Source organism: Carassius gibelio, chromosome B9 (assembly GCF_023724105.1).
Source record: "Carassius gibelio isolate Cgi1373 ecotype wild population from Czech Republic chromosome B9, carGib1.2-hapl.c, whole genome shotgun sequence".
NCBI classification, from domain to species: domain Eukaryota; kingdom Metazoa; phylum Chordata; class Actinopteri; order Cypriniformes; family Cyprinidae; genus Carassius; species Carassius gibelio.
The window spans coordinates 16,643,939-16,669,849 of NC_068404.1; the positions used below are offsets into that span (position 1 = coordinate 16,643,939).

The 25,911-nt window shown below is 37.9% G+C and overlaps 2 protein-coding genes across 5 annotated transcripts in view; one reads left to right on the forward strand and one right to left on the reverse strand.

The window, feature by feature from the left end:
* si:dkey-91i10.2 (uncharacterized protein LOC555224 homolog) overlaps positions 1-17,948 on the forward strand; it is a 33,850-nt gene extending 15,902 nt beyond the window's left edge. For 3 of the 4 annotated variants that reach the window (XM_052566106.1, XM_052566107.1, XM_052566108.1), the window contains 7 exons: positions 2,774-2,925; positions 6,334-7,817; positions 11,550-11,733; positions 13,761-13,962; positions 15,410-15,987; positions 16,368-16,513; positions 17,024-17,948. In XM_052566106.1, coding sequence (XP_052422066.1) covers positions 6,364-7,817; positions 11,550-11,733; positions 13,761-13,962; positions 15,410-15,987; positions 16,368-16,513; positions 17,024-17,828 — 3,369 coding nt within the window. In that variant the 5' untranslated portion in view covers positions 2,774-2,925; positions 6,334-6,363 and the 3' untranslated portion in view covers positions 17,829-17,948. The remainder of the gene's footprint in view (positions 1-2,773; positions 2,926-6,333; positions 7,818-11,549; positions 11,734-13,760; positions 13,963-15,409; positions 15,988-16,367; positions 16,514-17,023) is intronic. The other variant, XM_052566109.1, reaches the window with a different exon arrangement.
* A 4,425-nt stretch (positions 17,949-22,373) lies between these two features.
* On the reverse strand, positions 22,374-25,416 carry tsn (translin). Its single transcript, XM_052566391.1, has 6 exons — positions 25,141-25,416; positions 24,759-24,852; positions 24,592-24,688; positions 24,366-24,481; positions 24,198-24,277; positions 22,374-22,909 (listed from the first exon to the last, which is right to left on the reverse strand). Exons 1-6 carry the CDS (start codon positions 25,204-25,206, stop codon positions 22,679-22,681), a joined length of 684 nt encoding a protein of 227 aa, XP_052422351.1. The 5' UTR covers positions 25,207-25,416; the 3' UTR covers positions 22,374-22,678.
* Between the last annotated feature and the right edge of the window lie 495 nt (positions 25,417-25,911).

The window sequence follows — 25,911 nt, forward strand, 5'->3', positions numbered from 1 at the left end:
CTCTGTCTCGGCTGTTCTTGTCAGAATGAGTGCGGTGCTCTGCTGACAGGTAATAGAGAAGATCTTCGGTTCTGCTTCTGATTATACAGCACTCACTTCTACTGTAACTACATCACCTGTGACTACTTCACCCGTCTCAGATAGAGAAGATAGAACAATGCTATGAAGCATCATTCAGGCTTTAGAGTGACCAGAAAGGTGTTTGGGCTCAAAAGACACTTAAGTGTATTAATGCCATTCCACTAGCTAAATAAATTGACAAAGAATAGTATTCAAGCATCCTGCGTTCAAAAAAAAAATAATAATAAAAAATAAAACATTAAAAAGAATTATATAAAATTTAAGATTCTGTGTTCAAAAATGTATGTATAATGTGTGTCACTCAACTCATGATATGATTCACTATACTGATTTCATGATACCTTTTTATTTTTTACCATACCACAATTATTATTATTATTATTTTTTTTTTTAACATAATAAGATTAAAAATTATAGTATAAATGGAAAGGTGTCCGTTTATTATTGCTTGGACAAAATGATGCACAATTCTTTGTGAAATTATAATATAACAAACCACAAATCAATACAATAAATACATCATTTAAATTAAAGAGATATCTTTATATAAACAAAACTAAGAATTTGCCTTTGCTCTTTCATTTAAAATTAGAAGCAACCACTGTATTTCAATCACAATCCAAGCATGCAGCATGAACAGTTTTCTATCTAAATTAAACTATATTTTTTAAAATTGACAGCAAAACCAGAATGAGAAATGAAATATCATTCTCTGACAGCAGGTGGCGCTTATGGAACAGCAGCAATATAGTGTTTCCTTGGTTGCCACTGTAAACAAAGCAGTGCTGCTACATAAATATACATCATAGAAGCAAGATTAAAAGTCCAGATAGACTTTTCTAAAGACACATTCAACTCACACCCCAACTGTATCTCGATTTATTTAACATCTCAACCGATTTGAATCATCGCATATTTGTATCAATCATCACATCCCTATAAATCATACATTACAAGTTCATTCACATTTAGGATTTACAACATAAATCCTAATATGGATAATGTGACTGTAAATATAGCCTTTAGTCGACTTACTGCAAGATACTGGAGATAAGCAGCTAATGATCAATAGCTATTGGAGCTTCCTGAGCTTTCCCGCATATCAGCTTTCCACAGGATCAGATGGATTAGGCAAAATCGCTAACAGGTACTAATCCGGGCACATCCGGTGGCGTAAACCATCTCCATTTCAACTAAAGCTTACTGTATATTCATCTCAAAAATGCAGATTTAACCTGTATACTTATATGACCCCCTCTTTCACTGAAATTTCTCCTGGAAGCAGCTTGGAAATCCTTTTCGTGGAAGCACAAATCCAGTGTTTAGAAATAGGTTGATATCTGCCACTGTGGCCATTGTGACCTCAGATGAAATAGATCAATCTCAACGGCCAGTCTTCTGCAGAATAATCATACTGTGAATCTCCATCTGAGCTGCATGTCTTTCTCCTCCCTAAACCTAGAAAAACCCCTGCTGTGCTATCACACAAACCTGCAGATATGATCAATATATGACCTTTTAGTCTTTGATTCCCTATGGAGCCGGCTTCATAGATCAATGTGCAGCCTTACTACAGCAGCGGCTCAGTGGAAAATAATTCAAACTCCACATTTGCAGGTGTAGGAAGTGTAAGAAGCACCTGCAGTGAATAGATGTGGATACAGTTCTTTAGTTTTTTTTCCTTATCAAGGGATTGAACTGGGTGGAATTGACAAAATGAGGTGATAATGAGGCATTGCCACTTCTTTATACAAAGGTGTTTAGTGTGTATTTGTGTGTTGGCTTTCATCTATCTATTAGTGAGTTTATTCAGAGAAGAATTTGAACAATTCATTAAAAGAACCGCTCATAAGAGTCATTTAGTTATAAATCATACTTGTATAAATCATGTTTGTGCATGCATAAGACAAGGACAACTCTAAAGGTGCCTCTTCTTATTTGGCTGTTCGCTGTAATCCTCAGTGTTTTGTTACTCTGAGACGTGTTAGTGAGCAGCTGGACCACATACTGACAGACATTCGTCAAACACCAAGGGCTCTTGCGATTAGTATGATGGAGTAAAAGAGAATAGAAACTGAACGTGTTTATTGACTGAAGCCTGACTCCGTCCTGGTGGAGGTCGAGCTGTGTCTTCCTCAGTAATGAGAAATCACTGAAACTACATTCCCTGACATGCAACTATCACAACTGGAACTATTTCCAGAAGGTCTCCGGCTGATATTGAGGCGAGGGGAGATAAAACTGGAAAGCCAACAAGTCTCAAATCACAGGAGGTCGAAGTACAAGCAATTTGGAATATTTTGAGTTTGTTGCATTAATATTCGTTTATAAATATTATAAACTATCATTTTTATTGTTATTATAATTGATTTCTTCACGAAAATATTTAGACCTTTCTTAGAAGGCTAGAAAATTATTACGTTTTTATAATATTTTTAATAATCTCTATATAATTTCTTTTTTAAATATTTTTTTGTGTGTGTGTGTGTATAAAGAGGAAACCCCAATGATGAATGTTTTATTCAGTGTATATCTTCTTAACAAAATTTCCTCAGTCAAAGCGAGTGCATTTTTTCTCAGAGAAAACAGAAAGACAAAATCCTTAGAAATACTACAGGATCTTTGTTTGTTCCAGAAATTGATTTGTAGTATTTTTGGACATCTGTATTGATGTTTTTCTCTTCTTTTGTAGCTGCCTGTGCTTGAGGTCTCAGCAGTCTGGCGTTGTGGATGGTTTGTCTACCTCTAATCCAAACCAAAAGAGATTCTGTTGGCTCAGAGCCTGTGAACGAGAGCCTAAAGCAAGCCGAGTAAAGGTGCACGCACAGAGTTGAATAAAATGGGGTAAGTTTTATGACTTACACAACAAAAGACCAACATTGCACATACACAATTTCTAGCAGGGACCTGCAGATATAAGTATAGCCATATAGTCCAGATATATAAAGTACATAATGTAAAATCAATCAGGGAACCTGATTAGTTTGCCATGAATCCTCAAGTTTGAGTGTCATTGAATCTCTAGTATTTTGGCTTGATATGAAGCTCTTGCCTCAGTTAAGGACTGTCTGCTCTGGCTTTCTTGAGTCTGTAATAATTGTGCTCAAATAGGAAACGGAGCATCTGCCTGTCTGTCACACACAGAGAGGACATAGTGGGCCCGGCGTGAGCTGATCCTGTGCCACATGCTCATTAAACAAGCTCCTTATGTTAATTGACTGTTTATTCACACGTCAGCAGTTTTCAAGCGCAAGCGAAAGAAAACACTGGCAGAGCTATTGAGACAGTGAGTCTAGTCGAGATAAATCCTCTCGAGCGCTCCACTGTACAATTCATAAAAAACAAGGGGGCTTTCAATCTTCTTATCTCCTAAATGGAGCGTTGAAATTAGCTTGATAATACCAGAGGGGCTTCAATAGCTCCATTTTAATTAAATTGCTCCAAACGTTAATTGAACACCTGAACGTGCTGGGCTTCCCCCACCTAAAATCGCTGGTTTCCCGCCTTTTTCAATCTAATCGCAACGCCATTGTTGTTCTCTGACAGGCAATGTGAAGAAGATGAATATTCATCTAGATGGATTTGTCCTGACTCTGCTGCCCGGAATTATTGTGACATGTTCTTTTGTAACTCCTGGCTTGACCCTGATTTCTGTTGTAGATTATGGCTGGATATTAATACGGCCCAAAGCAAGGCAATTTGTACTAATTACTGAAAGAGAAGCGCTCTCCTTGCTAATCCACGGTTCTCATCTGATTAGTGGAATAAGAGCCCCGGGCGAGTGTTGTGGCTCTCTTCATTACTGTCCCTTCTGATTTTCCTCCCTCTCGGTTTAATGTATTTAATTCCCGACATAATCCTCCATTCTCCCACCCCCCCACCATTTGATTTGTGAAAAAGAACAAGCTATTTTTAGAATATGAATTTGATTATATAAATCATGGGCTGATAAAACCCAACCATGGGCTGAAAACAACCTAAATGCTGGGTTTGTCCATATTTAACCCAGTATATTTTACAGTGTAGTGGGTGAATTTCATTTTTGCACCATTTTAGTGCACTTTTATTGGGTTAGTGAAGTCAGTCTGTGGGGTTGCTGCTTATACAAGTGAGCAACTGAATCCCTTACATACAAGCCATTAGCATAACAAGCAAATGTTACATACGGTCAATGTTTCAAGGAAGTAATTTTGCATTCTCGGAATCATCTGCACTAATCCTCCGAAGCACATCCTCATGATTAATTTTGAGCCTGAGTTAATTTTAGATTTTATCTGGTATTTTAAAATCCTCAGTTGCTTACATATGCCCAAGGATTATTAGTGGAATATATTTCTTACATATTTTGATTATTTATTTATTTATTTATTTATTTATATATTTTTTGGCCAAACCATGAAGAAACTGTATGCCAGTTTAATTAGTTTTTTATATATATTTTTATCACAGCAGTCAATTATAAAAAAATAAAGACCCATTTATGCTGTGTAAGAAAAGTTAAATAACATCTTTCAAAATGCTAAACTATAATTTTTTAAAGAAACCCTCAATGATGAAATATATAAGGGAAAATTGTTTTTTATTGCAAAAATGCAAAAATCTATTTTAATACATTTTATGCAGGTATAAACACTGCAAAAGGTTTTGTTACAAACTCAACTGACAGACAAGTAATTGCACAAAATTATAAATAGTATAAATAAAAATTAACAACACCAATATCCTTTTAAAGTGGAAGTGATGCAGTCAGTCAAGTTTTTCCATATATATATATATATATATATATATATATATATATATATATAATAAACACAATTAATGTATTCATTTAAAACAAATAAAGCAGTGGTTCCCAAACTGGGGGACGTGGCAAGGCTGAGGGATACGAAATCAATTTTTTCCCCCTATATTTCATTTTATTTTTTCCCAAATTCCTTTATTTTTTCGTTGAAATTTTTCTGGATTGTTTTTTTTTTTTCGGTATAAATTTTTCTCAACTCCTTTTTAGTAGTTAAGTCTAATTAATTAAAATAATGAAACTTATACATTTTCACATCAATTTATTAAGCATTTAACAAAAATCACGTTTAGAGCCCTATGAAATTTTATGATATTATTCAGATTCTTTATTGTTACTAAATTCTGTTTTAGCATGTCTAACTATTTGAATGCATAAAACAACTTAATTTATTAATTTTATCGTTTCTTAAAGTAGCCTTATGATTTTTTTTTCCCTCAGGAATTCTGTGTTGTGTATTTACATTTTTCTGGTTATTAAATGAAGGCATAAAACATTAATTTCATCATTTATCTTTTAAAATTTATATTTTTGCCAAATAAAGGGGATTTACTACCACAATTAAACATGTAAGAAATCTAGTGTGATTAAAATAAAAGATTACGTTTGTTTAAATTTAGTAGTATAGTAGTATACATCACGCGTGCTTCAGTGTGTGTGTAGCAAATGAAACTGTTCGCCTGCGCCCTTCATTAACAGAGACCGGCTGAATATACATGATTCATATTTAAATCAACTTTTGCAGCTTTATATTTACAGATACTAGTCCATATGTTTATTTGATTTAAATGTAATGACATACTTTTGATTAATTAATTCAAAATGTGACAAATCCCGTGACATTCCGTGTTAAATTGTGAATTCTGTTTTTATGACTGGATAAAGACTACACTGCGTAATTTTCCCACCTTTCATGCGGCCACTTTCCTAATGTGAACATAATATCTTATATAATACCACTGTTGAAAGGGCCAGTGTAATGTAAAATAGATCTAAAAGGTCTGCATGAGGATATCATCACCTTCTCGCCTCGTGAGACACATAGGATCACACCCCTAGTAATAATGTATATTTTTCTAATTAGAATGTTGGGTCACACTTTATTTAAGTTCTAAATCTCGCTATTAACCATTAACTATTAACCATTAAATATTAACCATTCTTTGCTATTTACCATTAACTATGACTTTTGCCTCAATAATCTCTTAATTTGCTGCTTACTAATAGGATTAGGGATTTAGAATATGGTCAAGCAGAATAAATGCTTTGCAAGTATTAATGAAAAACCAATATGTTAATAGTAGGCATGTTAATAAGCAAATAGTTAATAGTGAGAATTGGTCCCTACTCCCTATACTAAAGTGTTACCAAATATTGTTAGAATTACTGATGTTCAAACATATAAAATTGTTCTACCGACATTATTTCAAAGCCTTGTCTGTGCATTTCTGCAGGGCTGTGATCCCAATGCGCCTTTCTGGAATATGGCAGTGTTTTCTGTGGCCATGCCGGATGTGAAAGCCCCACAATGTGATTACTCCCCAGCAGGCTCTCCTGCAGGCTGCAGCATGGACCTGTCCGTTCTCAGCTCCCCACTGTCTGCTTACCCTCATCATGGCGTGCCCCCCTTCCCAGCCCAGGATGTAGCTCCGGGCCACTGCAACAACAACAATGGCCTGCTCAGCAACCTGGGGGTCTACTGCTCCACCAGCAGTATGCATCCCCTTAAACAGCCTGATGGCCAGTCTGGCTACGGGGCGATGCGCTTTACACAGGGCTGCGTGAACACCGGTGGCACCCGGCTTTACCGCAGCCTGGAAAACCTGCACTGGGCTGCCGTGTCAGATCCCAATGCATATCCTTACAGAATTGTGGACAGTGAGTTAATACTTCACTGCACTTCAAGCAGCCACTGGTACGACGGACCTCCTCAGGAACCACAGGTTTACGGCTTAATGCCTTCCCATGACGGCATGGCGATCTATGGCCGCCGAGGAGTGGTGAGGAAGGATATACCGCTCTTCCCACAATGGCTTTTACCTGCGGTTGAGGACTGGAGCATGAACGGAAATGCTCGGAAGGGTCTTCGAGACAAGCTGCGGCTCCAGAGCACACGTGTGATGGAGCCTCACAAGCCCTTGCGTCCTGTGCTTGGTAATGCACCTTCTCCGCTGTATCCATGTGATCAGGATGTAGCGGTTCGGCCATCATTGCACAGGAATGGACAGCAGGAGTTAAGTGCCCGTCGGATCACCAGTCCCGAGGAGATCAAACAGGAAGCACTCCGACGGCTGCAGCTCCGAAGGCAACGAAGCACCCCTAACTTGGCACTGAACTCTAGACAGGAGTCTAGTACCATGAGTAAAGCTCATACGGCAGATCCCATCTGCACTAACTCCACCCAGTCAACCCCTGAGAGGAAAAGACCCCCGATAGGCCGCTTGCACATACCTACATTTGAGGAGTTTAAGAGAATGAGACAAAAGGAGGCCATTAAAAACCACAGGTCCTCTGAAATGGAGAGTAACGACAAGCATAGAGAGGAAAGAATACAGACAGAGGAAATGCAATGTGCTGAAAGGAGAGACATTGACATCAACACAGCTCTGGATTCGAACCACTGCGAAGCGGAGATGTCTGAGCCCAGTTCCACCGCAGAGGTCCCAGGAGGACCCATCTGCACAGGCCCAGTGGCTCGCTCTCCATTACACCCTCAAGCTGCTACAGGAAGAGGCAAGGAGACAAAGGGCCCAGCAGGCCCTGGGGCCACAGATGTAGCTGTTCTCCCCTTCCCGCCCCGCAGGGAGAGTGGTGATGGCCCATCCAGCTGCTGCCCGGCAATCCTTCTGGACGGAACAGACCTTTCCAGCTATGGAGCCAAAATCTACAAAATGAGGGATGGCTTACTGGGATCTGCCCTGGACCTTATTAAAAAAAGGTGAGTTGATGGGCATAGTACCTATGGAAGTAGTGAGAGAATAAGGTGAATTTAAATCCGGGTCTCCCATGATATTCAAATTGGGCTGACAACGGACGAATGTTGGACATCAAAATTCATTTGTATTTTTATAATTAATTATAAATAAAAGAAAAATGTAAATCAATATTTTTAAGTGGTTTAAGGTACCACAATATTAAAATGTAACAAACAAAATAAAAGAAATTAATATGCTAAAGATTTAACATTGCGGTGTTCTTAAATTGTTTGTGTTTTTAAGTGTCAGTGGATAATGGAAAAGGGAATTTAAATGTAAAAATAGAGGCATATATTAAATATAAATCAGTATATATCCGATATTAACCATTACCAATTAATAAAAGAATCTCTATAAGTCAATATTTTGATACCACATTGTTATTGTGCATCCCAATCATTCAGCGGTTGAATGAGGAAAATGGACATCATCTGGATCAGTGTATCTCATGGTAATCAGGTTTGCTTGTTAACTGTGAAAATAAATCCCACAGCAGCTCAAGTATCGTTTGCATCAGTATTTGTGTTATTGATTTATTCCAGAATCTCTGCACAGCTTGTATACAGAGAAACAGAGTGAATGTACTATCATTGATGTGACTCTTAATGTCTTCATTTATGCCAAGTACACAGTAGCAGATGTGATATTTGCATATAGTGGCATATTATATGGTGATTAGCAGGTTTATCTATATTAAGAATGGAAAACATGGCTATTCCAAATGCTATTTAATATCCTGTCCTAATCATCCTGCCCTTGTTTTCCAGTACAAAATTAAAACAACAACAAAAAAAAAATTCCTAAAAAACTAAATTGCAAATGCATTTTTTTTGTTTTTATATTTTTTAATTTTGTTAAAGCTTTAAGGAAATGTATTTTGTTTTATTGATACACTTTATTACTGGAAAACAGAGATAAAGAACCAGATTTTTGCAGTAGCAACAATGAAAAATAGGAATTGGATACTATATAGCAACAAGCCCCATCAATTCCCCTTTGATTCACTTAGGCAGTAACTGTATTATATGGATTCTTGTCTTGTCTGAGTTGTCTGGTTCACACCTTTCCACCAACAGCAAGATTTGAACACACAAATTTCACACAAGCCTAAAATATGCGAACTGGACAGGAATTTGAATAACATAACAGCACATAACTCTGGCCCTGACAGTCTTCTCAAATTTAGCATGGATGCATAAATCTGTATAGATTTTCCTTCAGGCGCTTTTGCTCCAGACATAGTAGAGAGCTTAACTGCTGGTGCGTCAGAAGCTTTTCGACATTACAGAGCCTTTCTCTACTGTTATGTTCCTCCAGGACAGGAGTTCAATCCAGGCTGTGAAGCATCTAAATATAACATCCAATATCCCAGCTGTCCCGTAGTGCCTCAAGTGAGGGTATTCATTTACTACAGAGCAGCCCGAGGCTTCCAGGTCTTTTTTTATGAAACTTATATGTAGTTATTTTCTTTTATTGTCTGCTTGATAGAAGAAAAAAGAACAAGTCACAAAGCAATGTTCTTATTTAAGCTTACAGTCACTTTATTGTATTGCCTTGAATGGATGAGCACATTTCAAGAGAGCTTATTGTCCTGATATGATTTTTTTTTTGATGAGGAGTTGAGTTAGTATAGGTGGACAAGACCTTTAAATAAATAATAGAACATTATCATAAAAGTGCTATTATATAAACCTGTCAGTACATTGGAATACGAGTTTTTATGCACCTTTATTTATCTTAATAAACCAAAAATGCAATTAATGGCCACAGACAGGACTCCTGAAATGACACATAATATATCTGCAGTGCTTTAATGACAGTTTCTTTCACGTGTGAAAGACATTGGTTTTATTGCCACTTTAAGTGCGTTGTATTAATTACTGGCAGTTCACGGCTACAGGTTTGTGAATGAACTCTTGCGCATTTTATTGTTGAAATGAAAAATGCTATTCGATGCGCACCAGGTATTAACATCAGCATTTTGTGATTCTCCTTTTCCTAGTGAGATGTCATGGCTTCTTTTGTCTTTGTGTTTTCTTTTGAATGCATCAGAGCTCATGGCTGTGCTGTCAGCAATATTCTCAGATGGCGTCCATGACAGTGATGAGCGAAGCTTTCAGATTCTGAGGAACTAAAGCATCAAAGGACATGGAAATGATGTGGAAGAGGCAATTAAGACCTTATAACAGATCACTCAAAAAAAAACCTTTTTTAGTCCTAAGGGACGTCTGTATATGAACAATGGCTGGGACAAACAGCTGATTAGTATATTTAAAAGTCTGTTTATTCAACACTAAATGCACAGCCATCAGCATTCATCCACAAATGTTACATTTTAAAATAATGTCTTTGATTTTATACACTGCAAAAAAAAAAGGGGGGGTCCTTTTCACATTTTTTACTTGTTTTCCAGTAAAATATCTAAATATCTTTAAAGTAAGATACTTTATCGGTGCCTTGTCGTTAGTGCACCGACATACAGCGCAACTGCACTCGCAGCGACCCTAGTTTGAATCCCGTGTCATGATCCTGCTTCTGTCTCTCTCCACCCAATGCTTTACTGTTTCCTTACTCTATATAGTATACTTTACTCTATACAGAACTCCTGTTCCTGTTTCCTTACTCTATACTGTCCTGTCCAAAAAAAAGGCAAGTAAGTTAAAATAAGATTCAGTACCATTTAAATGTTTGAGAACAGTAATGTTGTTTTAGAGTGTCTTTGCACCCCAAAATTGCATTTATTTGATCAAAAATCTAATAAAAATATTCAAATAATGAAACCAATTACTATTTTAATATATATATATATATATATATATATATATATATATATATATATATATATATATATATATATATATATATATATATAATTTTTTTTTTTTTTTTTTTTTTTTTTTATAGATGCCACAGTTGAATTTTCAGTGGTCATTTCTCCAGTCATATGATCATTCAGAAATTATTCTAATATACTGATTTGGTATTCAAGCAACATTTCGTATTATTATCAATGTTGAAAACGATATTTTTGTGGAAGCCGCAATACATTTCAGGCTTCTTTAATGAACAGAAAGTACAAAAGATCAGCATTTATTTGAAACTGCAATCTTCTGTAATATTATAAATGTCACTTTAATTTAATGCATCCTAGCTAAATACAAGTAATAATTTATTTCAAAAATAAAAATGTACTTACCCCAAACTGTTACATTTACCCTACATTTGCCTTTAAAGCAAAATAATATAAGATAATATTTTTTTACCCCATTTGTTAATCTAATAGCATATTGAGTGCACAGTGAGAATGACCAGAAGACTTGAAATGACTTAAGACCAGATGACTTAAAACAACAAAAACTACACCAAAGTTTGCCTGTCTGTTATGTGCTGTTATTTACTCATCCATGGATACATAAGCTCCTTTTCTACTTAACACACACACAAAGAAATCTAAAAGATTGATTTAGCTTGTTTCCGATTCAGAGCCCTGCAGTGAAGAGTTCAGGTTTTAATGTGAATTGATGTGTCTAATTGCTGTCCTCCGTGAGCCCCTCTGGTCTGGGGGGCACCGGTCCTCTCTAGGGGGATGGGGGTTTACAGCACGGCACGTGAAGGAGCAGAGAATCAGGACTTGTAATTCCAATTTAACACTCCTATTTTCCTCCCTTTGTGTTCTCTCTCCCTCGCTGCTCCAGCTGCAGTGCAGAGATTGCAGCCGAGACTTCCGTGCGATTGTCGCGTGAGCAGAATGACGTCACTGACATCACCGCTCCCCAGCCCAGCCATCAGTCTGCCCACGTTGCCATGACAACATCGGCCTGCGGAGAGGAGGCTTGCACCGAGCCCGTGGGACAACGGGGCAAAGCGGCGACAGAATGCGTAAGGAACGCTGCTGTCTCATGCACACCTCTGGTTATTATCACCTATGAATGAGGACAGCGGCGGCTGTCGTGCATATACGGGAATGTGATCAGGGTGCATGGGAAGCTGAGGTTGCAGAGGAATCTGCACGGTAGATGCGACCGCAGACATGCAGCGGAGCGCACAGAGCCGCAGCTAAGAGCAACACGCAGGGAGGATTAGAGCCAGGTTTCATGTTGGTAACTGCTTTACATTTCTTCTGTACTCTATGTCAGGTTGTGTGTTGATGCTCTCTGCTGCTTGAGATGCCGGCCAGCTCTTCATTGCGCCACATTCATTCACGCCATACGACCGGCTGTATGTTTTTTAAGGTTAAGGGTGAAATCGAGGAATGCTGGCATTCATGCGTAATGTTCCTATGATTCATTGGTCAGCTGTTGTGCACAGATGCTTCTTCCGCCTCTGCATTTCTCTGTCTTTAATTAAGATGACAGCTAACTTATTAATAATTCTGTACGTCACCTGAAGCCACCGTGTCTTGTTTCTTGTGCATCGCTAACACTTGAGAACCTAATGTTGTCGAGCGACCTTTTGAGAGTTTTAGGCCATAGATGTGTTTATAGCAGATGCATTTGAAACACAATATTAATGACTTAGAAATGTCGTTTGGGAATTGCAGATGTTTAAAAGGTTAAAGGTTATCAGTTGTGTCAGTTGAGGCAGATGTAGTCAGTCTGAGTGCCTTTAAAGTCAACTCATTTGATATCGACAATGTGACAGAGTTAAGAGTGAAAGGAATTTAGACTTTATTGGATCACTTAAAAATCGTAGTTATTTGCAGGCATCATTCAAATAGATGATCTTGGTGATTTTAGCCAAAAAGGACAGTTGTGTGAGGAGTGTAGCTATTTCTTTTTGTAGTTTCTCTCTGTAGTTAATAGTTGTTCCAAGGTTGTTGTTTTTTTGATGAAATATTATATACAAAGACAAATTTTGGTCATACTTTATGTTAAAGGGCCTTAACTACTATGTACTTACGTCAAAAATAACCACAATGTACTTATTGTGCTCATATTGTACTGCAAAACACTTCTGCTGCTATTGAGGTGGGATATGAGGGACAGATGATATGAGTGCATTTAAGGGTGTGTCAACAGCATAATTATAAATGTAATTACAGAAATTAATTACTGATTTAATTAAATGCAGGTGTGCAGGTGTTATTTTTGAAAAATAAGTACAGTGTATGTACAGAATAAGTGCATTGTACCAAATGATTAATTTAAATTTAAGTACATAGCACTTAAGGACACTTATTATAAAGTGGGACCCAATTTTTTTATTAGAAATATCATCTGTAGGCATGTTATTAACAATAAGATTAGGAAGGGTTAGGAAAATTAGGTCTGACTTTGTTCTGCGTAACATGAAAGATATTTCGAGGAATGTTGGTAACTAAACTGTTTTGTTTACCATTGACTACCATTTTATGGACAAAAAACACTGAGACTTTTCTCAAAATGTCATATTTTATATTCCACAGAAAAAGTAAGTTATGCAGGTTTGGGAGAAACATGGGGTTGAGAGAATGATTACCAATTTCCAATTATGTATGAACCGTCCTATTAATAGTGACTTTAAACCATAAGACGGGCCCGTTTTAAAAGAAAACTGGGTTTCTGAATTATTTCTATTGAGAAAAGAGATGAATTTGATGTCTTTGGAGTCTGTCAGTAGACTTTTTAATAAACCGTGAATGGGCATGAAAAGCCACAGCAAAGAATTTTCCACTTACCACCACAATATATTAAAAGCTTTGGTAATGTTACACCCTCTGGATGTACGGTAATGCAGTGACTCTGATCGATGTCTGAAACAGTTAGTGGTTCCATATTCTCATATGTGCTTAGGGATCAAATCTGCCTTCATTGAGGTTTTACACAGTTAAACTCTCCCCTCACACACACACACACACACACACACACACATTTCAGACCAGTGCTCTGCCATGTGCACTGTTGATTGACAGATCTCCATCCTATCAGCAGGTTTCTGGGGCGGGCTGCAGACGCTCCAGCTCGGACGCGGCCTATGAGCTGGCTGAGTCAGTGAGGGCCCAGCGTGAGTGTCGTCTGAGGCCCCACTACAGCGATCCCATGCCTGCAGACGCCACCAAGCGTAAGCAGCTGGAGATGAAGATCGCTGCTGCGGCACGCTTGCACATTCACCGCAGAGACAGGGACAGTGGTAAGACTCTTTCAGCTGCACTAAGCTTTGCTCACAGTTCTTGCTGTAAGTAAACTTCACTCGTGTCCTAGATTTGAACTGACAATACTTCATTTAAAAACCCTTTTTAGGCCTGCTTGTCTATAACCCAAGGGTATCACTTTAGTTGTTATTACTAGACTCTGCTTTTACTAAAACCTGGCCTTACTGGTGGCTCTTACTGTAGGTTCGTCACATGCATGACCTCTACCCTGAGGACTGCTTTTATGTTTCTGCACCACTGCAGTTTTTAGATGTAAAGGCATGTACATATATAGTATCAAATTAGGGGTGCACAGTATACTGTATCAGCACCATATTGGATATTTTCCATTATTTGTTGTTTTTAAATGTATTGGGATTACAAAATATTACAATATTTAACTGTTTCTGGCTATTTTAGGATTTCGATAATCATGTAGAACTAATGAAATAGTGATAGATTACAGTCCTTATTATTTTGAGCAGTTATGTTATTCTATTTCAAACATGATAATTTGTTATAGAAGTTTAAAAAGGAACTTACTTACATATTCTTTCTTAAGTATAGATTTAAAAAAGTATTGATTTATCATCATAAACTGTATGTAATTTTAGTTATTATAGCATGATCATTTGGCAGTTTCTATTTACCATTTCTCAGGTGTTTTACCAGTTAGTGTAAACAAGAGGCTATTTACGCTGCTGTTCAAATGTTTTGGGTCATTCTTTTTTTTTTAAGAAAGAAAGTAATATTTTTACTCTGCATGGATACATTAAATTAACGACAAAACCAGTAAAGACATTTTTACTAAATTATTAAAAATAAATGCTGTTCACTTGAACAGCAACAAATGTATCATGGTTTCTACAGAAAAACTGAGCAGCACAAATGTTTTCAACAATGATGATAATAATAAGAAATGTTTAAGCAGCAAAAAAACATATTAAAATGTTTTCTCAAGGTTCATGTGACACTGAAGACTGGAGTAAGGGCTTTTTTCATAGGAATAAATTAAATTTTTAAACAAAATGTATTAAAATAAAAGAGCATTTTAAACTGTAATAATATTTTATAGTTTTTTTATCAAATAAATTGCTGTATCACTTCATTAAAAGATCTTACTGAACCCAAACTTTCGAATTGCAGTATATACTAAGAGTATTTAACTTTTTTTTTACTCTGTGTAAATCTACCTCTGCCATGGTAAATTCATGGAAATCTTTTAAAGTTCAGAACTTTATGTATTTTTCTTCATGTATTTTCTTAAATATTAAAATATTAAAGTACATCTTTCTGGTCTCTTTTTGTTTTACCTCTACTCGCCCGATGCAAGTAATTTTAAAACTAACATTTAACTTATTAGACTTTTTGGATTATCTGTATGTTATGAATGTAACTAGTGTTATTAAATTCTGCGAGCTGACCCTGTTTGTTCTTTGTCATCAGTGCCAGGCTCAGCCAGGGGCCGCTCGGAGCCCAGAGGTGAGGAGAGGAGCAGGGGCCTGGGTGTGAGGCGCTCAGCACAGCACCGCTGGAGTACCATCAGCAGCCTGAGCGCAGACAGTGGTGTCGTAGGCTTGAATGATGAGCGTGAAGATGAGGAAGAGCCTCGTCGCATCCGCCACAGTGCCGGAGCCGAGGTAGAACGTGTGGACAGCGGCATCGGCCCTGGATTGGCTCGGGGCTGGAGGAGACCCTTGCCGTCCCTCAGGGCCTGGGACGCTCAGCAGACCTGTCCCGACTGTGGACACAAAGAGGGGGCCCGCGAGGAAGGCATGTGTGAACGCTGCTCCAAGCTACGCACAGAGCGCAAAGAGGCCATCCTAGAGTTTCTCAACACTGAGTCGAGTTATGGAGAGGACCTGCGCATCATCAAGGAAGAGTTTTACTGCCCCATGCAGAGTGCAGGGCTGCTCACTGCAGAGCAGCTGGCCGTGGTCTTCAGCAATGTTCAAGAGCTCATTGATGTCAACGACAAGTTCACAGAGCACCTGCAGGACAGCATCGATCAGGCTTTTGATCAGGTACCGAATGCTAGTGATGGACTGACTTTTTGCCAAGCCAGTATGTGGCCATTTCTATATTAACATGACAAAAGTGTCTGTTCCAGAATCTACTGATTTCTGGGGAATTTTAGGAAATCATTAGACCTATGGTTCTCAACTGTTTGGGGCATGGGGCCCAATTTTCCCATTGTCATAATTTTTTTAGGATATGTATATATATGAATGCGATGTTTCTTCTGTTTTCAACACTGATAATAAGAAATGATTCTTGAGCACCAGATCAGCATTTTAGAATGATTTCTGAATGATTATGCATCACTCAAGACTGAAGTAATGGCTGCTCAAAAAAAGTAATGGCAATGGTAAACCTAAAATAAACTGTGACTGTCTTCCCACAGGGCGATGAGGACCTGCAGAGTGTGTGCATTGGGGAAATCTTCTTGGAGTTTGTCAACATGCTTCCAGCGTTTCAGACCTACTGCCTGCAGCAGTCCACATCTGTCAACATGCTCAACACACTGGAGAAAGAAAAAGAGCTTCTTAGGTACACATAATATATCATATAAATTGCTCATTCAGTGTTACAAATAAAGGTAGTTAAGCATCAGTTAGTAGGTCTTTTCAAATATAATCTTTCAGGATTGTACATGCACTATGCACTTAATATTTTACTAGCTTCACCATTAAGAACCATGGCTGGTTTTGTTCGTTGGTGATTGGTTCATGCGTTATATCCTGTCACTTGTTTCGTGTGCCTTTGCAAATCAGTTTGAATGAACAATATAATGGCAAAAATGGGAAGGCTAATTTTTTAAAAGTTGCTGTTTGTTATGATCTGTGGGTTGTAATTAGTAAAGTGCTCTTTTTTTGTTGCCAAAATCAAGTTTTTATTTCGCAATAACTAGAAATTATTATTAAGCCATAATTTCGTAAACTAGCTAGTTAACTGTATGACATACTTAAATCAGCAGCAAAAATGTATACTCACAATGTTCAATACAATATGTGACTCAAGTTGAAAGTATATGAAAGTTTACTCCTTTACATCCCTCAGGATATTCCTCGACGTGTCCCAGAATGACAACACAGCACTCAGACGCATGAACCTGCGCTCTTTCCTCATGGCGCCGCTTCAGCGGGTGACCAAGTACCCATTACTGTTAAGTCGCATTAGCAAGGTCACCAACGAATGTCACCCAGACTACTCCCGCTTAAAAGAGGCCAAGAGCCGCGTGGAGTCCCATCTAGAGCACATCAACATGAAGACCAAACAGGAGGGAACCGCCACATGGTCCTTGCGCTCTTTCCGACGCGACAGTCGCAAGAACCGAGAAGTCATTAACATTGAGATGAGAGAGCTGTCGATGAAGACGGTGGGCTGGACACGAGAGAGCACACGCTTCATCATGGAGGGGCCACTTCAACTGGCGCAGCCCGCCGATGGCCAGTGGCTTAAGAAGGGGAGCAAATCCCTCAAATTCCAGAACATTCAGAGTTTACTCATGGTCCGCACCCTGCGCAATACAGACACGGTGACTGAAGGGAGTCTGGAGACCTTAGAGACGGTGCAGGACGGTGTACTGGTGCTCATCAAGGACAAGAGCAGCGGGAAGTTCACTGTGTTACGGGAGCCAATCCATCTGGCAAACTGCGTGGTATCCGCCGACGCCGACTGTGAAGACACCTTCGAGGTGCTGGACATCCGACGCGAGGCCTTAGTTTTCCGTGCGTCCGACAAACCTCGCACTCAGCAATGGTTTCGTCAGATCAAGAGATACGCTTGTGATTTGGGATCCTGGAGAAAGAGACGCAACGCACTCCCTAATATCATGATTAACACGACCCAGAGCCGGTCTTGAGACTGAGCCCTCAGCAACACATCCCTTCCCAGTATAACTTTGATGTAAATAATTGAAAAAAAATTTTAATCAATATTTTGTTGAGCAAACAGTATTTGTGTGGGGGAACCGTATCTAAGTAGATACAGTATTGTTCAAAATAATAGCAGTACAATGTGACTAACCAGAATAATCAAGGTTTTTAGTATATTTTTTATTGCTACGTGGCAAACAAGTTACCAGTAGGTTCAGTAGATTGTCAGAAAACAAACAAGACCCAGCATTCATGATATGCACGCTCTTAAGGCTGTGCAATTGGGCAATTAGTTGAAAGGGGTGTGTTCAAAAAAATAGCAGTGTCTACCTTTGACTGTACAAACTCAAAACTATTTTGTACAAACATTTTTTTTTCTGGGATTTAGCAATCCTGTGAATCACTAAACTAATATTTAGTTGTATGACCACAGTTTTTTAAAACTGCTTGACATCTGTGTGGCATGGAGTCAACCAACTTGTGGCACCTCTCAGCTGTTATTCCACTCCATGATTCTTTAACAACATTCCACAATTCATTCACATTTCTTGGTTTTGCTTCAGAAACAGCATTTTTGATATCACCCCACAAGTTCTCAATTGGATTAAGGTCTGGAGATTGGGCTGGCCACTCCATAACATTAATTTTGTTGGTTTGGAACCAAGACTTTGCCCGTTTACTAGTGTGTTTTGGGTCATTGTCTTGTTGAAACAACCATTTCAAGGGCATGTCCTCTTCAGCATAGGGCAACATGACCTCTTCAAGTATTTTAACATATGCAAACTGATCCATGATCCCTGGTATGCGATAAATAGGCCCAACACCATAGTAGGAGAAACATGCCCATATCATGATGCTTGCACCTCCATGCTTCACTGTCTTCACTGTGTACTGTGGCTTGAATTCAGAGTTTGGGGGTCGTCTCACAAACTGCCTGTGGCCCTTGGACCCAAAAAGAACAATTTTACTCTCATCAGTCCACAAAATGTTCCTCCATTTCTCTTTAGGCCAGTTGATGTGTTCTTTGGCAAATTGTAACCTCTTCTGCACATGCCTTTTTTTTAACAGAGGGACTTTGCGGGGGATTCTTGAAAATAGATTAGCTTCACACAGACGTCTTCTAACTGTCACAGTACTTACAGGTAACTCCAGACTGTCTTTGATCATCCTGGAGGTGATCATTGGCTGAGCCTTTGCCATTCTGGTTATTCTTCTATCCATTTTGATGGTTGTCTTCCGTTTTCTTCCACGTCTCTCTGGTTTTGCTCTCCATTTTAAGGCATTGGAGATCATTTTAGCTGAACAGCCTATCATTTTTTGCACCTCTTTATAGGTTTTCCCCTCTCTAATCAACTTTTTAATCAAAGTACGCTGTTCTTCTGAACAATGTCTTGAACGACCCATTTTCCTCAGCTTTCAAATGCATGTTCAACAAGTGTTGGCTTCATCCTTAAATAGGGGCCACCTGATTCACACCTGTTTCTTCACAAAATTGATGACCTCAGTGATTGAATGCCACACTGCTATTTTTTTGAACACACCCCTTTCAACTAATTCAACTAATTGCCCAATTGCACAGCCTTAAGAGCGTGCATATCATGAATGCTGGGTCTCATTTGTTTTCTGAGAATCTACTCAACCTACTGGTAACTTGTTTGCCACGTAGCAATAAAAAAATATACGAAAAACCTTGATTATTCTGGTTAGTCACATTGTACTGCTATTATTTTGAACAATACTGTACTTAGGTTCTCCACCAATGGACTTTTAAATTGCAAGGTTTTACTGTGATTTGACTGGAAATTAATATAGACTGCAGGAGGGCACTTTGTATGAGTGGAAAGCAAGTAAATGACATTTGGGAAGAGGAAAACCCCACTGTCAAGCAAAAAGTAATGCCCTTTGGCATACCAAAATGAGGGCCTTGTTGGGCGCCTCACTGCTGCACTTGTAAAACACTGATTGTACAACCAGTTTTCTACTGAAAAGAAAAGTGGTATTTGTGATAAGCACGAAGGAACATGTTTGTTATTGGATGGACTTTATGTGGACTTTTTAGTATGCACAACAGAAACCTATGGAAACCTGTGTTTAGTATGAAGACTGAGGTAAAGCTGGTTTTTTTTCGGATCATTGTAATTCCCTTTTCCTCTCTCTCTCTACCATTAGCATCTATTCCCACTGCCATTCAGGAGCAGTTCTCATTTTTGTATCACTGTGCTGGTTTACAAAACAGCAATAATCTTTATTGTATTATGTAGCAGCAGTCAAGCTGTTTTTATTCACAGGTAGCCATATTCTTGTGATCAGTGATGTAAGCAAAGATTTTTGGTATGTTTTCTCCACAGTCTAATGAGGGTGTAGCACCATGTATTATCATTGCCACATTAAAGGTTGTGCTGAAACCATCTGTGGCAATACATACTTTAAATAGAAAACTGTCAGTTGGATGTTTCCCCCCAAAATTCTGAAGCATATAATTAAAATTTTTGTTTTCTTTGCGATCTCTGATGGGGAGGAAATATGTGCCTTTGTTTCTTTGATACTGAATGAGTCCTAAGTACTATTTTGTTCAAGTTTTTCCTCTACTTTTACCTACGAATCAGGCCTTCTGTCAAATTGAGAAACAGATGTATCATTTTTCAGTAGCTGCTATTATATTCTGGCTTCCCATTGATATACAGACTGTGCTTTATGAAAACTCATTAAATGTTAACCGTTTTTGTTTGATGCACTTTAACACGAAGGTCCTACAACTGGAGTGAGGACATTGTTCTGCAGTTTACAAAGCTTTACTGTACTTTGTTTTAAAGCTTGTTTTAGCTTTAAGAGAAAAAGAACCACAGTTGACTTCAGCAATAGCAATCAATCACAGTCATTCTGGTCTCTCTGTATGTATAAACTCAATAGTGATGGGTAAAAATTGTCACGGTCACTGGATTTAGGTGTTTAGGTTTCAACATGAATATTTACCGTTTATTCCAATGGCACTGATACTGTTAAATATATCATACTGTAGCTTCCACATTACACAATGAAAAGAATTGAACCTGCCAGAGCTGAGACCAATCCAGAGACTGAGACTGAGACCAATCCAGCTGTTAAATACTTTTTTCCATTCTTAAAAATCCTAATTTAATATTTTTTGTGTGTGTGTGTGTGTAAAATATTGTGAATTACAATTAAAAATGAAAGTATCCTTCTCTCTCAACTGATTCCATATTTTCTGAGAACATTATTATGTGAATCTTTATTATATAACATTAGTGAACAAGCGAATGGTTTTCCAGTGGAAAGTTGAACCACCACATGAACATAGGCATTTCAACTTCAAATACTCAGAAAAGATAAGAAATCTCTCTCTGAGAAATCTGTCTTTGGGGAGAAATGAAGAATACAAAGCAATATTGCAGAGAATTTCTTTTTAACGATTTTAAGTAAAAGCCCCCAAAAACCACTGAAAGAGCAGATAAGAAATGCACCCACAAAGAAGCCACAACAAGAAGAGCAATAAAAAAAAGTAAATGCACTAAGAATCCACAAACTAAATAGGGAGAAACATAAAGGTTGCCATAAACCTTTACAAAGGAATACAAATGCGTTGTCAGTTTGTCCTTTGAAAACATTTGTTCGGAAGGTTTTAGTGTTATCTTTCCATAGCTCTTCCCAAAACGACACTATCTGCAGATTTAGCATGCATAACAATATAAAGGCCAGAACAAAAGGAAAGAAACATGTGAACCGAAAAGCAGAAGTGATAAACCAGCGGTCAAATTTGCACTAATAAATCACTTTGATCTCAAGTAATAATCAAACAATTAGCATTCTATCATTATTTACTCTTCCTCACGTAGTTCCAAACCTAAAGTTCTACTGTGCATCACATAAGAGATATTGAAGATGTTTACAGTCATTTTTTCCACATAACTAAAGTCAATGGGGTCCAAAACAACACTGGACCTCTGTTGACTTCGTATGGATAAAAACATATTGTGTTCCCAAGAAGAAAATAAGTCGGACAGGTTTGGAGTGACATTGAGGTTGAGTAAATAATAATTACTGGATGAACTAAAATACATGAAAGTATAAATATGTACACACAGCAAACCAGTGGTTAAAGGAAACCACTAGATGATTTAAAGATTGAATATGTTTTTACGGCATTGAACTAAACAGTTTGGCACATGTACACCTTGGCAAGATATGGTATGGTATAATGTGATTTGAACTGTTACATTCCAGAAAAGTGCTTGGTTATGAAACCCAATCTAACAAATCAATGAGCATAGGTGTGTGTCAAATATAATACTTATATAGTTTAACATCAAGAAAATGTCTTGATGTCTCAACTAGACATAAAGCCACAAAACAGGCACAGAGCTTTGTTTTTAACAGCATTTTTTAAGTATCTTCCACCCAAAAATGTTTTTATTCCTTCTTGTTTAACTGCACAATGATTCACAAGAGACATGGCCAAGACAAAAACATCAATAATAGTAAAAAGCATTCAACTCCCCCCGCCCCCGCCACCCCCCCCCCCACCCCACAAAAAAAAAAAAAACAGGCAAAAAATGCATCTGTACATAAGCATCTCTCAACAAAAGTGAGAAAGAGAAGATCTCCTCACTAAAACCTGAACTAATCTCAGTCTTTGAGGACAGGTGGCTTAAAAGAAAAAAAAAAAGATATCGCCCAAGGCTGCTGGGGCTTCAAGACCTCCATTCCCTCCCCTCTTCCTCCGCTAACTTGCTCGCAGACAGGTTTAACCACTCTTCCAGTCGTGGAGAATCCCAGCAAGGGTAGTGCCCCGCAGCCGCTTGCATTCCCACACCTCCTCTTACTTATCTCCTCCGGACTCCTGCTCCTTGGCAAGGCCTCGGATGGAGAGATCGTACACCACCTCCTCGATCTTCTTCACATCATACTTGAGGCCGTCATAGCGCTTGCGAAGAGGGTCGTTTTTTAAGTTAAGCAACCGAAAGCCAGAGTCAAGTTCATTGATAAAGTTTGAGATCCTAAGCGGACGTCCATAGTCACCTGCGGTCACGCTGTTCACTGCCAGCCTCGACTAAATGGAAAAAAACAGGTACATTGTGCTTTTAATTGCATTCACATTCCTTCCGCTCTTGCCAAAGTTTATTTCACATCAAGAAGGCAAAAACCACAATAATGCCCCGAAATATCATAAATGCACATCTGCATGCTCAAGTTAATAGAACTGCACCTCGAAAACTTAATTTTTCCATTCTGCTGCTCACATCTGAAGTTGTTTTTAACACATCATCAAATGTGAATGACCCTTAATTCTGGTTGCCACTTGTCATAAAATTCTACCTGAACCTGAAAAGTTTGTTCACCAGTGTTTAGATTCTGAAAAAAATTTGACACCCAGTCTGCATTAAATGCAGATCAACGGTATGCTCTATTGGATAACTTTATACAATTATAATTACAAACTTGCTCAGTATGACTTCCTACACTTACATAAGTGTGATTTATTGCCCAAAAAAGTGAAAACAAAAATTATAGTTAAAGATGAACACCACTGATAGCGTTATTTTTTCACTAGAGTAAATGGGGCCTTGGGAAAATTACTGTTTCTATAGCAGCCTGAGATTTTAACGGCAGCTGCAGTAACGCAATGATTTTATCAATTGGCAAATGGCTCTTTTACAGAAAAGGCAGGACTATTCCACTATATTGTGTGTTGCACTTTCTCCAATTCGTAAATAATATGAGTGCACCATCTTCGGAAATACATTGTCACACCACAAGCCCCGCCCATCAGCGGTCATTCGCTTAATGGCTGACATTTGTCTACACTGAATGAGAGTGTGGGGTCAAAACCCATTATAATCATTGACCCTTTCTACACTGGACACAGTATAAAGGAACTTGTTCCATTTCTGATGTACTCGACACATTTGAGTCTGCTGACAACAGGACAAATGGAAAAGTAAAGCATGTTCATTGTCATGCATTTATGTCTCTGTACAGCCTTTAAAAGGATCTCAGCGTCAGAAACAAGTGGATGGTTTTATTTTAATGCCACCTACTTGCATAGAATAGTGAGAGGACGGTGATATTGTTTCCTATGCAATGATGTTAGCCAATAAAAACAGTGGCTGTTTACTGAGAAGCCTTAAAGGACACAGCCCTTAAAAAAACTTTTTATTTTATTTTAATGTAAATGAACTAAAAGGAACATATTTAAATAAATAAAAAATCCATGTCTTGATACCTTTAATGTAAAGTTAATGTAAGCATGTGTGTTTAAATATAGTAGCAGGTACATCAATGCTGCTAAAGACGATTCGTTTGGTAGTTTTAATGAATTTGAGGGAAAAAACACTTACCAGCTCACTGGCCAAAATAAGAACTCCTGCAAGATAGTCTTCCACATCCAAATGAAACCCTTTTTCTCTGTCGACTTCAACTGCGTATGTGTAAATTACAATCAATCTACAACAGTCTCACAAGTATTTAAGATAGAGACAATATAAATAAACGTGAACATTACATACTTGCAAGTATTTTTGCCACTTCCTCACGTGTAACCAAGGACTCGCTTTCCAGGTACACCACAAAAGCAGCAAGGAAGGCAAGTCGTTGAAGAACAAATCTCCAGTGTTCATGATACCTACGGAAAGATGAGGATGTGCCAGTCTTTAATATAATTATGAAGGCTAGAAGCATGATCAATTCAATCACTGAAGGAAAAAAAATAATTTAAGAGGCATCTACACTAACCGATAGTACTGTTCCACAGGGAACTTCGTTTTCAGCTCTCCAGTGTGGTTTCTTACAGTGCAGAACAGCTCTCTAGCCTTCAAACACTTGGTGGGAACTGGTCGAGGGAGTGAAAATCTATTAGAAAAGACATTAGGTAAACAAAAAGATCAAGTATTTTAACTTACTGTCTTTGAAACCGCTTGGTTGATGGACACTTTGAAGAACAGTGAGGATCTCTCTCGCTGTCTGCTCCAGAACTTGGACAACCTTTCTTATGTCCTACAGGAAGAGCACAGAAAGATAAGTCACCCGAGAGCATATATATATGGATAAATTAACAGCAAAATTCAAAAAGAGATTAGCAGAACTTTCTACCTAGACTTTGACATCCGTTGCACATTACTATATCTAATTCAGAAGTAACAAATAGTTTTGCTGTGAATATAACTGAGAAATCAATAATTTACGCAGAGGATCTGCGACACTTGCATAAAAAACCAAACAAATTTCACGTTGCTTTTTTTTTCTCCAAGGAAATCTTTTTTACGTGTAAGTGCAGTTGTGTACCTCTCGAATATCTTGATCGGCACTCAAAAATCCTTGGATGTAGCTAAACATCTCCGTTACAGACATCTTCAAATGTGCTGGCTTATGCGTCGCTCTTTACTGTGACCAGCTGCTCCAAAAATATACACTATTATGATAGTGTATGGATGTAAACGGATAAAAAAAAGAGTTTATTAATCGTCGTGATCGCGAATCAAACAGTCTGTTATAATTGGACTCATCAGCATGCACGTTTACATCTGCCCCTCCTCAGTTCGTCGCAATATAATGACGCAATTATCGTCTCTTCACGCATGTTGCTGGTAATCCAGACGCCCTCTGCTGTCTTTGCTCAAATTCAACTTTCAAAAAAAGTATTTTTATTGTATTTCTTATATATATATATATATAAGACAATCTCTGTTAAATACATTTTGGTACTGGAACCAGGCTTTGACAAGAATATCTAAATAAAAATATAGAGTTTTTTTTTTTTTTTTACACTTATTTTCTCAAACAACTTTTGAGGTGTTAAATCATTTGGATAATTGAATAATAATAATAATAATAATAATAATAATAAAATTAGTGTGTACGAAATAATCACTATAGATACAATTATACAAGAAATGTGAATAAGAAAGCTGCAAGATATGTTAAATAAAGTATAAACTGTGTGTATTGTACACATTTTTTTTTTTAGCTTACCAGAGGTTAAGCAAGCGGATGAGAGACAGGGCCATCAGACAGAGGGGTAACGGGGGTAATGATACTGATTATTATTATTATTAT